This window comes from Lactuca serriola, chromosome 5 (assembly GCF_051521515.1).
Source record: "Lactuca serriola cultivar US96UC23 chromosome 5, Lser_US96UC23_V15, whole genome shotgun sequence".
NCBI lineage: Eukaryota > Viridiplantae > Streptophyta > Magnoliopsida > Asterales > Asteraceae > Lactuca > Lactuca serriola.
This window is the reverse complement of record NC_136412.1, coordinates 71,202,141-71,216,615: the sequence shown is the minus strand read 5'-3', so window position 1 is coordinate 71,216,615 and position 14,475 is coordinate 71,202,141. Positions and strand designations below refer to the sequence as shown.

Below are 14,475 nucleotides of genomic sequence, written 5' to 3'. Positions count from 1 at the left end.
CTTTTATGATGGAGTTAATGTCACAACCCGGCAGTTGCTAGACTCACAAGGCCCACTTACAAAGAAGCCACCCCCGGTGATTAAAGAACTAATTGAAGAATTCTCTAAACACTCTAGAGAATACCACAACCCTAGGAATGATGTCACGAGGGGAGCCGCGTACGCTGCTACTGAAGATTTATCCGCGGTCATGGCCATGTTAAAAACCATGGATAGGAGAATGGACAAAATGGATCAAACTATCCATGCCATACGGGTGGGTTGTGAAAACTGCAATGGACCTCACCTCACTAGGGATTGTGATTTAGATGAGCACGGCAACAAAAAGGCACAAGTATGCTATTCGAGCGGTGACCGGTATGATGAAGACTGGCGAAAACAAAAGAAGGAGTGGCTGCCTTACGAAGAGTACAAGAAGGCCAAGGAGGAGAAGTATAGACAAAAAGGAAGAGGCTTTTACCAAAAAGAGGAGCCGGTGCAAGAGAAGAAGCCAAGCTTGGAAGATATGCTAACTAAATTTGTGGCTGCTTCCGAGAAAAGACACAGTGACCACGATGCTGCTATCCAAGAAACAAGAACAATGCTCAGGAACCAGCAAGCATCCATCCATAATATAGAAACTCAGCTTGGGCAACTCGCTCAACAACTAAACCAAAGGTCACCGGGAGAGCTTCCTAGCAAAACCGAGAACAACCCACGAGGCGCACAAGTGAATATTGTTACCACAAGAAGTGGGAAGATTATTACTCCCTTGGCCCCCATTCGAACTGAAGCGAACAAGGACTCACAGAAGGAAGAAACGGAAGTACAAGTTGAAAACCAACATTCACAATCTGAGAGCCCTACTCGCCGAGTAGGACCGATGGACTCGGCGAGTACATCTAAAAAAACTAATGATCAGCCACCCTTGAAACCATACCAGCCTCCAATGCCATACCCAGCCCGAGCCAAGAAGGAGAAGCAGGAAGAGGAATATCAGAAGTTCCTTGATCATATTAAAACTCTTCAAATAAACATTCCTTTCATTGAAGCCGTTATGCAAATGCCCAAGTATGCAAAATTCCTTAAGGAACTCCTTACTAATAGAAGAAAGATGGAAGAGGTGCAGAAAGTAGTATTGAATGAGAATTGCTCCGCCGCCATGCTAAACAAATTACCAAAGAAGAAGGGTGATCCGGGGAGCTTAACTCTACCTTGCCAATTTGGCAACTTGGCAGCAATTCATGCTTTAGCTGATTCTGGAGCGAGTGTGAACCTTATGCCGTACTCGTTCTTCAAAAAGCTGGACCTCCCGGAGCCAAGGCCAATTCGAATGGCAATACATTTGGCAAACAAGACGGTTACTTTCCCAAGAGGCATATGTGAAGATTTATTAGTGAAAGTAGACAAATTTGTCTTCCCAGCTGACTTCATCATTCTCGACATGGAGGCGGATCCGCAAGTACCAATCATCCTTGGAAGACCCTTCCTCAACACCGCTAGCGCCATCGTAGATATGAGAGATTCAAAGCTCACATTGCGAGTTGGGGACGACTCAGTAACATTCGGGGTAGACCAAGCCATGAAGTACTCAAGGACTAGTGACGACACGGCGTTCTCAATCGACATGCTTGACGAGTTATGGGAAGAAGACATACCTGAAAATTCCAGCAAGTTTGCAGCTTTGGAAGAAGTATTTGATCCAGAAAAAGATTTAATAGAGATTGAAAGACTGTTGGAGGAAGCAGAGTATGAAGAACTAAAAAACCAAGCTGAAAGCCCTACTCGCCGAGTAGACCCGATCTACTCGCCGAGTTCACCTGAAGAAATGTCAGCAGTCGCGAATACCGCCATCAACTCGCTGAGTACCACACCTGCACTCGGCGAGTCCGCCACTATGCAGAATAAATTGGAGCTCAAAACACTGCCGGACCATCTGGAATACGCCTTCCTGGAAGAAGGAAATCAGAAGCCAGTGATTATAGCCTCAGATCTCTCCAAGACGGAAAAGGAAGAGCTTGTACGGGTGTTAAAGACGAGGAAAAGAGCCATCGCATGGAGCATCTCCGACATAAAGGGAATAAGTCCATCCTACTGCTCTCACAAAATCAACTTAGAAGAAGGAGCCAGGCCGGTGGTGCAGCATCAAAGAAGATTAAACCCGAACATGCAAGAAGTCGTCAAAAAGAAGGTGGTCAAGCTTTTGGATGTAGGAATCATCTATTCCATCTCCGATAGCCCATGGGTGAGTCCGGTCCAGGTGGTACCCAAAAAAGGAGGAATGACGGTCATTACCAACGACAAGAACGAGTTAATTCCAACGCGAACGGTAACCGGTTGGCGAGTGTGCATCGATTATCGCAAGCTAAACGATGCCACTCGCAAAGACCATTTTCCCCTTCCTTTCATAGACCAAATGTTAGAAAGACTATCGGGCCATAGCTACTATTGCTTCTTAGATGGGTTTTCCGGGTATTTCCAAATACCCATAGACCCAATGGACCAAGAAAAGACCACCTTTACATGCCCTAGTGGGACCTTCGCCTATAGACGCATGCCATTTGGACTATGCAATGCACCTGCGACATTTCAAAGGTGCATGACCGCCATATTCCATGATATGGTGGAAAAATTCATGGAGGTCTTTATGGATGACTTTTCTGTATTCGGATCTTCTTTCAATGACTGCCTCACAAATCTTGACTCAATGCTTGCTAGATGTGAGAAAACCGACTTGGTCCTAAATTGGGAAAAGTGTCATTTCATGGTCAAAGAGGGTATAGTATTGGGACATAAAGTCTCTAAAAAAGGAATTGAGGTGGATCGGGCAAAGATAGACACCATTGCTAAATTACCCCCACCAACTAATGTGAAGGGCATTAGAAGTTTTTTGGGACACGCAGGTTTTTACCGGCGTTTTATTAAAGATTTTTCCAAAATTACGAAACCTCTAACACAATTATTATTAAAAGATGCACCCTTTAATTTCACTAAAGAGTGTTTAGAGGCATTCGACCTTTTAAAAGAAAAATTAACTAATGCCCCAATCATTATAGCCCCAAATTGGAATTTACCCTTCGAAATCATGTGTGATGCTAGTGACTATGCACTAGGAGCGGTCCTTGGATAAAGGGTTGATAAGCATTTTCAACCCATTTATTATGCAAGCAAGACCTTGAATCCTGCCCAAGAGAATTATACCACTACTGAAAAAGAACTGTTAGCCGTAGTTTACGCTTTTGATAAATTTCGCCCTTATTTGGTTTTATCTAAAACCACTGTTTTTACTGACCACTCGGCTATCAAGTATTTGTTTTCCAAACAGGATGCCAAGCCAAGACTGATACGATGGGTGCTGCTTCTTCAAGAATTCGATATAGAGATACGAGATAAGAAAGGAATGGAGAACGTAGCGGCCGATCATTTATCTAGGCTCGAGAACCCGGCATTGCAAGAAGATAAGGATGGAGACGACTTTCCGGATGAATACATTATGGTGTCCGTGGGAGAGGAGCCATGGTTCGCGGATATAGCTAACTATTTAGCTACCAAGTACGTCCCGAAGGATTATAGTAGTCAGCAAAAGAAGAAATTCTTTTCGGAGATCAAATATTACTTTTGGGACGATCCATACCTCTTCCGAAGCTGCGCGGATGGAATTATACGAAGATGTGTGTTCGGAAAGGAGAGTCGAAAAATACTAGAGCACTGCCATAGCGGGCCCACAGGAGGACATCATGGACCACACTATACCGCGAAGAAGATCTTTGACATTGGGTTCTATTGGCCTACAATCTTCAAAGATGCAGCCCAATATGTCAAAGAATGCGATGCTTGCCAAAGGGTGGGAAACATTTCCTCCCGTAATGAAATGCCTCAACATAGCATTCAAGTGTGCGAGGTGTTCGACGTGTGGGGCATAGACTTCATGGGGCCATTCCCCACATCCAAAGGAAACAAGTACATCCTCGTGGCGGTGGATTATGTGTCAAAATGGGCGGAGGCACAGGCTTTACCTACAAATGACGGACGGGTAGTGGTACGGTTCTTGAAAAGACTATTCTCCCGGTTTGGTGTTCCAAAGGCCCTAATTAGTGACCGTGGCACACACTTTGCCAATGATCAATTGGACAAGGTGCTCAAGAAATATGGGGTGACCCATAAGTTCTCCACATCATACCACCCGCAAACGAGTGGGCAAACGGAAGTTACCAATCGAGCTTTGAAGCGTATCTTGGAGAAGTCGGTGGGAAGCAATCGCAAGGAATGGTCGGATAAATTGGATGACGCGCTATGGGCGTTTCGTACCGCTTTCAAAACACCTATTGGTACTACACCATATAGGTTAGTTTATGGAAAGCAATGCCATTTACCGGTTGAAATCGAGCACAAGGCATATTGGGCGCTAAAAAGATGCAACTTTGACATGGAAGAATTGAAGACCAACCGTTTAATGCAAATGAATGCCCTTGAAGAACTCCGAAATGAGGCCTATTCTAGTTCGTGGCTCTATAAAGAAAAGACCAAGAGATGGCATGACCAAAGAATCAAAAGCAAAGACATCCATGAAGGCCAAAAAGTACTACTCTTCAATTCCCGTCTAAAACTTTTCTCGGGCAAACTCAAATCAAGGTGGGATGGTCCATTTGTGGTTAAGACGGTGTTTCCTCATGGGGCTATTGAATTGATCTCAAGAGATGGCACTCCATTTAAAGTCAATGGCCATCGAGTGAAGAAATATGAAGAAGGAGTCCCCCGCAATGAAGGAATGGAGGAGCTCCTGCTGTGCGGAATTGCAAAAACATAGAAGGGGCGGAGTCCAGCTAATGACTCCATCAAAAGAAGCGCTTCTCGGGAGGCAACCCGAGTTTCACGTTTGCATTTTCTTTCCCTTTCTTTATTTTTCGTATTGTTTTTTTTCATTTCTCTTCATTCATTCTACTTCTCTAAGTGCTTGAGGACAAGCTCTACTGAAAGTGTGGGGGTGGAAAGGCTAAAATAAAGAAATTCACAAAGTAGCATTGGCAAAAACTTAAAATTTTTCAACCTGAGACATCTACTCGGCGAGTACATCGGATATACTCGGCGAGTAAATGTTCGCGTACAGCCAAAAATTCATGACACGCGTGTCTACTCGGCGAGTAGATCCATTATACTCGGCGAGTAGACGGTTAAAACTCAGTAAATTCAAATCTGTAAAAACTACTTTTATTCAACATTTCAACCCCCACACTCGCCGAGCATCTTCTCTCAGCCATCTCTCAAGAGTTCTTCAAGATCTAGTCAATTTCCTTTCTCTTTCTCTTAATTCAACCACCAAGATATCATGGCAAGGAGAGGACAGTCATCACGTGGAGGAGGCCATGGTGATATGCCATGGTTAGCCTTTCAACAAATTACCTCTAAATCCTCCAAAACTCGAGCCCTAAACAGGTTGGAAGCGCTGCGACAGAAAGAAATTCACTTGCCCACTGCAGTGGATTGGGGATGGATGGGTAATGTCGGCTTGGAAGAGGAACTTACTCCATATTTGGTAAAAGATTGTAACTTGGGTTATGCCAACATCACTTGTAATGGTTGGCTGCAATTATTTAAAATACAAGAGCCAGTATATGCGGAGTTGTGCTGGGAATTCTTTGCTACTATTTCATTCCGAGGTGGGAGTGAATATTACAATCCAAACACGATCTCGTTTTCTTTGGGAGGAGAGATGCGACAATGCAGCATGGTTGAGTTCTCTTGGCGGTTGGGCATCTACGATCAAGATATGGCGATGACGGACTACTTTGAAGCCTTCTTGGAAAATACCTACAAAGAACTTCCCGAGGGGGTGGTGGCATCAACATGGTGGAGTACAATTGCTAACCGGGTCTATATACCTTCCACTGCTCAAGAAGGGCATATTCGTTCTCCAATCCATCGACTTATTCACCGATTCGTTGCAAGCACGATCAACATGCGAAAGGATGGGGATAAAGTTCCCACCCTTGATATCTTTTATATGTGGAGTATCATCACCCCCGATGTTTTCTGCAACCTCCCATATTGCATTGCTAAATTTCTTGCGGAGGGAGCAGTTAAGGAAAAAATCAACTCGAAGATCAATGGGGGTATGTTCATTACTCGGCTTGCGCGATCATTTGGAATCTTGGGATTACCGCAAGCTCAAATGCTGACGATTATCCACCCTCCTCCATTCAACACTGCACTTTATAGGAGGGCTCGGATAGTGGAAAAAATTGGTGATTCTTTTACTATTCCGAATGAGGACGAGCCGGCGGTCCCCGAGGAGCCGGGAAGGCGGGTTAGGCCGAGAAACGAGCGGGTACGAGAAGACCCACCGGTGATTCCGGTGGAGGATAACGAGGGATGGAATCAAGTGGAGTATCGACGATACTTGGATGATATAGGGCGAGGGGTTAATTACACCAATCAATCCTTCGACTATCTTTTCCAACAAATGCATATTGCCCCGCGACCGGGACCCGGCTATCCTTACATCATGAATTGGGACGAAAGGATGCAAAGAAGGGGTGGAGAAGGAGGTAGTGGAGCTGGAGGAGCATGGATGGACGAGGAAGAATGAAGATTTTATTTTGTTTGATTATGATGTTTGTTTTAAGGACAATTGTGGACATGTAACCTTGGTTAAGTGGTTTGAATTTTAGTGTTACTTTTAGTTTTCTTTTCAGGTGTTGAAGCTAGGATGCATGCTATTTAGGAATGGTCAAGCGAGGAATGAGGGCCTTTAGGAGTGCTTATGGAGTTTTGTTCCTAGGATCGAGTCCGTACGAATCAAGAGTTTATTAAAGTGTTGCTGTTTAGAAAGTTTCTTGGAGAGTGCATTTATATTTGCATGTCAACACTAGAATAAAGAGAGCCAGCGTTTAGAAAATTTTTGGAATTTTATGCTCTACTCGCCGAGTGCACTAATACTACTCGGCGAGTACGTCTGCTTCTGCACGATCTGCTTGTCCGACACCTTCTACTCGGCGAGTTTAATCGCCTACTCGCCGAGTATCCTGCTGCGAGAAGAATTTCTGATTTGTTCTGGATAGTATTTCTGAGCCATTCATACATTCTTTATGAGTTACTACTGAAAATTGTGCAACAACCCTTTTTCCTTGGAGTTTTCGAGCTATCAACCACACGAGACTTATGACACCCGTGCCATGGATGAGCTGTTCCCATGGTTAAAGTCATTAGAAGAAGGAGTTGAAGACGAGGGTGTCAACCTAGCGACTGCTACCCCAGGGGAGTTTGTTCCAACTTTCTCTCTATTTGCATTTTTTTTAGTTGTTATAATATGCAATGAGGGCATTGCATAAAATAAGTGTGGGGTAGGGGGTTAGTCACATCTTAGAACACTTAGAATCTTAATTTAGGCTAATTTTTAATGCTTAGGGCTTAAATTAGAAAATTTTGGTAAAAATTAGGATTCCATATTAGATTTATGTTAATAATTGCATGAGAACCCAAATGTTTAGTTGAGCCTATACACGTTCTAGTGCATTTGTGGCTTCCTTATTTCAGTGAAATCATGAGACAAAAACACGACCTTGCTCGGCCTGAGGGATGCAATATGTTTAGCAGCCTAAACCTGAAATGTATCCAGGAAAGTTTTTATCATTAGCCAATAAAGGTTGAGATTGAGCGTCCCTGCTTAAGCATGTAGGGATTTTAGAAGGAAAATTAAAAAAAAAACAAAAAAAACAAAAAAAAACAAAAAGTTGTAAGAATTTTGGAGCAAATAAAGATCAAATATTCCAAGAAATCCAGAAAAGTTGAAGATACCAAAAATCAAACAACAAGGTGGTGAATTCGAAGAAATTAAAGATCTAATGTCAAAGAAGTGAAGAATTCTAAAGAGCTCCAATGTGGTATCAAAAGTTGTAATTTTAGAATATGTATGCTTGGGTTGCTCAATTAAAAATACCTTGAGGGTAAAGAGATTTTCTGAGGATGGATTCGGAGGGTTGCATAAGATGAGCATAGTTCGGGGTGAGTGGGCGAATGTTTATGAGGATTGTGAGTATTTGAAGTATGGGGGTTGTTAGGAATTTTAGACACAAATGCATGCGTTGCGGTCTTGGCATAATGGCTGGGAAGGATTGGAGTTATTAATGTGATTTTAATGTGTTTAAAATTTAGTTTTGCTTGGGGGCAAGCAAAAGTCAAGTGTGGGGTATTTTGATATGTGCATAATTAGCTAATTATTTAACATATATTCTTGGTTATTTTTGGTTAGTTATGAGAATAATATGGAAAAAAGGTACTTAAAATGCTTTGAATTGTGTTTTCAGTCCAAAAGATATGCTTGGAGGCAAAAAGGAGAAAAGGGAAAGCAAGTGAAGGTTAAAGAATGGAAAGAGAGACTTACTCGGCGAGTAGGTCGGCATTACTCGGCGAGTACGCGATGAGATGCCAGGAGATATGTACGACTGCTGATCTAGAGACGGATAAGTATTGACCTACTCGGCGAGTTTATTCTGCTACTCGCCGAGTACCCTCTGTTTGAGGATATCTATAAAAGACGAATCCTTATTCCATAAGAAGGCATTCCTGGCGAGTTTTAAAAGAGGGAGTTGCGACTAAAAGGTTCAGAATGCGCTAAGGAACCCTAGGCTTCAAGAGTTGGAAGAATTCAAGCAATTAGGTTAATTCTACCACTTAGACTTAGGAATTAAACATGTTTGTTTTCATAAACTTTGTTTTTATGCTTGTTCCTACTGCAACTATGAGCTAAACTCGTTTTTGTTTCTGTTTGGGGAATACCAAAGAACTCCTATGGTTTAATTATTGATTCTTGTTTAATTGTCTATTGGTGATTTATTAAATTAAGTTTGTTAAAGAACCTTATGTATTAATCACTATTATTTTCTGTTAATTGGAAGGCAATTAGGTTGCATGAACATCACTTAATTGTTAACCTCATATGTCTATGTGAATGCTAAAATATATGCTTAGAATTAATGATTATGAAACTAAGATTAATAAGAAAATAGGAAGATTAATGTGTGAGCTTGTTTGAGAAACCATCAACAAGAGGTTAATTGAATTAATAACTTAATTGACCATTACAAATCTTATTTAATCCAAATAATTAATCTAGGGAATTAATTAGTTTAAACACTTGATCAACGCTTAAATTAGTTAATTGTCTAAGGGTTAGGAGTAATGAACATGAACCTAACTACTATCATTGGTAACCAATAGCAATTAATCTACCTTAACTTAAATAACCATAGGAGTGAATTGGTTGAACCTAAATAGAAACATCTTTATCAAATTTGGTGAATAGTTGTTGCTTTAGTTAATTAGTTAAATTTAGTTTGTTTAAGTTTCTAGTCTTGCAAAACTAGAGAAAAAACCATTTACTTTTATTATTTGTTTTAGTTAAAATTAGCTATTAGTTTAATTTCCGTTCCCTGAGTTCGATACCTTACTTATCAATCTATACCACTTAAAGACAGGTTCACTGCCTTTGTGTGCTCAAATTATTAATAAAAAGTAGGGATAAAACTAGTTGAATTTACACACATCAGTATTCTTCTAGGTCTGGTTTTATATGTTTTGATTGTTTGCTTACATTAGATCTAGCCATGAAAGTCTTGGATATATTGCATGTTCAATTAGAGAAACCTAGATCCAAGCTTTAGGGTTTGCGTGTGCACATAGGAAAGTTCTTATGGCTCAAACCCTTGAAGGTTATTGCCTGGGTGGGCAAGGTGGCATATCGGCTGGATCTGCCAATCGAACTCAGTCAGATCCACAACACCTTCCACGTCTCCTAATTGCGAAAGTGTCTGGTGGACGACTTGGCGGTGGTGCCCCTAGAGGATATTTAGGTTGATGACAGCCTAAACTACATTGAGCGACATGTGGCGATCCTCGATCGGAAGTCGAAGGATCTGAGGAACACGAAGTCTAAGATAAGTAGGGGAGATTTGTAGCACTCGGTTCCTGGTATGTATTTCATTCAAATATTTTTCGCAACTTGGTTTGGGACTCGGCGAGTTGATGGCCCAACTCATCGAGTAGTAGTGACCTGGACCCGAGGAATAAGTGGCGGACTAGTCGAGTCGGCAGCAAGTCTCAACGAGTAGACCTTGTCTGGACAAAACCCTAATAAAAGGGTTTTCACCCTATTTAACCTTATACAGCCTCCATCGCCCCTTTACACTCCTAGAGTACTCCATACAGAACCCTAATCATGTTGTGAAGATCTAAAGGCCTTTTGGTGATTCTTAGTGGTTTGTGGTGGCAAGAAGGAAGGAAAAGCTTGAGGAACCAAGAGGAGACCAGAGGAGTCAAGCTTGTGCATCATCTACAGTTCTTAGAAGGTATAAAGTCTAAACCTTGCTCCTTCTTGTATTAGATCCCTTTTTGGGGAGATTTAGGGCTTGTATAAGCCATTCTTGGTGACTAACCGTGATTGCAAGCATGGTTGGGGGGTTAAGGTTTCAAATCCAGACTCATTAAGGGGTTAGAAGGCAGAAAGAGACTGCCTTAGCACCAATAGAAAGTCCCATGCAACTTAAAAGCTTCTTTTAGGGTCTTTTTAGCTTATTATCCCATGCATACACGTAAAGTTTATAACTTTACATGCTAGATCGAGAAATGAGACTTGGACAACCTCGACTCGGCGAGTCTGAGGCTTGAATCCCCTTTTCTATTGGGGTTCAAATGTAACGCCTTGTTCCGAATTGACTTCTAGTCTAAGGACGTGGCCTGAAGATCGGTCATCATAAGGATTACGACTTTTGAAAAGGTAGGATCTAGGCCACTTGGGTGCGGGTGATGTATTATAAGTGATTCGGGTGTCCGATTCGTGTTTTGGAGCCGCTGGTATATCGGTAAAGTGGCAGTTCAAGCTCTTTATGAAATTTGGATTTTTTGTTCAGAAGGTTTTGAGGTGAGGATAAGTTTATGGATGCGCACCTTTCCGTGGATATAGAGTTCGTTAGAAACGGACTTAGAACGAAGAAGTTATAGTACTTTGAAGATATTGTAGTTATTGGTCCCTTAATGGAAAAGTTGGCAAATTAGGACCATGCATGCAAAGAAAGGGACGCGTGGGTACGCCCAGCGTGAGCTGGGTTACGCCCAACGTATAAAGGGAAAGGATCACGGGTGCTTGGAGGCGTACGCCCAGCGTACGAGGAGTACGCCCAACGTACACTCAACATTCTAAAACCCTAATTTTTTAGGGTGAGCCTCTATATAAAGAACATAACACCCTGGTTACCAGCCTCCCTCTCATCTTCACTCAGCCACCACGAAACCCTAAACCCTCTAAAGTGTTCTTGGAGATTGTAAGGCCATTTTGAGTGCATTTTGGTGTTCTTGGAGTGAAGTGACCATCTTGAAGTCTCATTGATCAAGGAAGAGCCTTTGGATCCAAGTTCTATAACTCATTTGCAAGCCCCTGAAGGTATAAAGTTTCTAACTTTCCTCATAGAAGCTTAGATCTATATTTAGGGAGCTTTGGGATCTTTTTAGGTCGAAAGATTGGACATTTATGATGTAACTTCGTCTTTAAGCTTGGGATTGCCACCCTTAGAGCTAAAAGTGCCCCATATGTAGTAAAGTCTCGATATTTATGGTCCCAATGAGCTCATGCATGAGATCTAGCCCTTGTCATGGAAGTGTATTGTCACATTTTGAGTTTGGGTGTATTTGGTGGATTGCAAGTCACCAAGTTAGTGACTTTATGGATTAAGACATCAGTAAGGACCTACATCTGAGTTGGTGGTCTCTGGAGTGGAGTATTAAGCACTTAATGGAAAAATGTCTTAATAGGAGGATTAAGTCGAGCGTACGTACAAGTACGCCCAACGTACTTACTAGCAGGCCAGTACGCTTAGCGTACATTGGAGTACGCCCAACGTACTCAGCAGAGTTGGGCTTTGCGCATATTGGGCCTCGGTGTGGGCTGTGTTTTGGATTTTGGGCCTTTGGGCCATAGTGGGCCATCAGGTGTCAGTTAATATGGGCCAAGGAATATATAATTGGGCTTAGGGTAGGGCCCATTAAGGGATTGGGCCCAATGTAGCAAATTGGGCCATTAGTGGGCTTGGGAAGCTTACCTAGTATTGGACCTTAAATATGTATCAAGTTGGAATAGGAGGGGTAGAATGGTCATTCTAACCTATGAAGGATTATTGTTTTGGGCTAAGTATTATTATGGTATTGATAGTTCGGGGAGCTAGAGGAGCAACAATGCGGGGATTGTTAGATAGCAGCCAGAAGCGTACCAGTAGGGCTTCAACAGTGTGAGGTGAGTTACCTTCCAGTAGTGGTGGGTCTACGGCCACAATGCCGGTCCACCAGTAGGAGTTGTATGTTAGATGATTGTCTTTTTGATATTCATCTAGGTTTGCTACTACCTAATATGTTATATGTTGGCATGATATGTTATATGTGATAGAGGTAGTAGGGGGAGAATAGTCCCCAAGTTCGGTTGTTAGGACCGAAGGGTAGTTCGGACACCCTAGATATGTCTGACAGTATGATATGATATGTTTATATGTTGACATGATATGTTATATGTGATAGTGGTAGTAGGAGGGGAATAGTCCCAAAGTTCGGTTGTTAGGACTGAAGGGTAGGTCGGACACCCCAAATATGTCTGATAGTATGTTTGAATATGTTTGTATGCTGGCACAATATGTTATATGTGATAGTGGTAGTATGAGGGGAATAGTCCCCAAGTTCGGTTGTTAGGACCGAAGGGTAGTTCGGACACCCCAGATATGTCTGATAGTATGTTTTTGTTATGATATATGTGATAGTAGCAGTAGGGGTGGAATAATCCTCGGGGGTCGGTTATTAGGACCGACAAGTAGGTCAGCACCCCATAATGGATTGACACAGGTAGGTCAGCACCCCATAATGGCTTGACACGGGTAGGTCAGCACCCTATAATGGTCATACGGGTAGGTCGGCACCCCAGAATGGTCGTAACGGGTAGGTCGGGCACCCCAGAATTGCCCGACAGTATGTATGCTATGTGATTGTATGGTATGTGTTATGATGGGGGAACTCACTAAGCTTTGTGCTTACGGTTTTCAGTTTTGGTTTCAGGTACTTTGTTTTCAAAGGAAGGGAGCCAACTCGATCGCAGTGCATCACACTATGTTTTCCACACATGAGATCTTTGGGGATTACGCTCTGATATGGTTTTATGATACTATGTTTGGATTACTGTCACTTAGGTTTTGACATGAGACTTTATTATGAATGTTTTTATACTTATGGTTTTATGTAATAACATAATTAAAATGAAATTTTTGGCCTGTATTTTTGGGATGTTACATCAAAGGAACCCAATGAGTGTTAGAATGGTCTTAGAAGGGTCCGGGGGAGTGACTCAACTCATTGGACTTAGCCATAGATCTGGAAATCATAGGACTCGGCGAGTGCATGAGCAGACTCGGCGTGTCCAAGGCAATCTCCCAACTTTTGAAGATGAACTCGATGAGTTGTTCATACAACTCGACAAGTCAAGGACATGATTTGTTTGAAGGACGAGGATGAACTCGACGAGTTGTTCATACAACTCGGCGAGTCGGATGAAGGTTCATTCGAGGATGTTTTAGAAAGAGAACTCGTTAAGTCGTTGCTAAACTCGACGAGTAAAAGCGTGAAGAAGGACAGATGAAATGATAGGGACTCGACGAGTTGGCGGCCCAACTCGGCGAGTCAGGTCAACTGGAAGTTGGCTTTGACTTTGACTTTGATTTGGTCAGGGGTAAAATAGTCACTTTGCCCTAAGAGTAGTTATCAGTGTCTGACTAAGTGTTTTATGGGAATTATAGCCGGAGGATCACCGGAACAGCAGTCAGACATCTGCCAATCAAGTTTTCAGCAGTCAGCCTTGCAAGGTGAGTTACCTTTCAGTAGGGGTGGGTTTAAGGCACCAATGCTGGCCCACCAGTAGGTGATTATGGTTGAGATGGTTATCTTTGTGGCAATTGTCTGGTTGCTATATCTGTGCTGAGTATGTGCTAGTAGTAGTAGTAGCGCGCACTAGCCCCTGGTTACCGGTTGAAAGATACTGAAGACGATTACTGGTTGAAAGATACCGAAGGGGTGGACAAAACCCACGCATGCATAGTAGTATGATTGTATGTGACTCAGTATGCTTATGTTATGTTAGTATGAAACTAATATGTTTATGATATGCAATATGTGATAGGGGTAGGGGTGAAATAGTCCCCAGATACCGGTTGAAAAATACCGAAGGGGATGTTAGTTCCCGGATACCGGTTGAAAGATACTGAAGGGGAGAGTAGCTCCTGGTTACCGGTTGAAAGATACCGCAGGAGAGGATAGTTCCCGGTTATCGGTTGAAATATACCAAAGGGGAGGATAATTCCCAGTTACCGGTTGAAAGATACCGAAAGGGGAGGGTAGCTCCCGGTTACCGGTTGAAAGACACCGATGATTATGTGCTATGGGTATGAAGGGGGAACTCACTAAACTTCGTGCTTA

The 14,475-nt window shown here is 42.5% G+C and overlaps 1 protein-coding gene across 1 annotated transcript; it reads left to right on the top strand.

The window, feature by feature from the left end:
* Positions 1-190: 190 nt before the first annotated feature.
* On the top strand, positions 191-4,786 carry LOC145049591 (uncharacterized). Its single transcript, XM_078997977.1, has 3 exons — positions 191-2,224; positions 3,305-4,248; positions 4,324-4,786. The coding sequence occupies exons 1-3, from the start codon at positions 191-193 to the stop codon at positions 4,784-4,786; spliced, it is 3,441 nt and encodes a 1,146-aa protein (XP_078854103.1).
* The last annotated feature ends 9,689 nt before the right edge of the window (positions 4,787-14,475 follow it).

What these genes read in the sequence shown, in the direction of transcription:
- LOC145049591 (XM_078997977.1), top strand. Translation starts at nt 191, where the DNA reads ATGGCCATGTTAAAAACCATGGATAGGAGAATGGACAAAATGGATCAA. An exon ending in CCATCTCCGATAGCCCATGG is followed by an intron (nt 2,225 to 3,304) that starts GTGAGTCCGGTC and finishes TTTTCCAAACAG; the next exon opens with GATGCCAAGCCAAGACTGAT. An exon ending in GGAAGCAATCGCAAGGAATG is followed by an intron (nt 4,249 to 4,323) that starts GTCGGATAAATT and finishes TACACCATATAG; the next exon opens with GTTAGTTTATGGAAAGCAAT.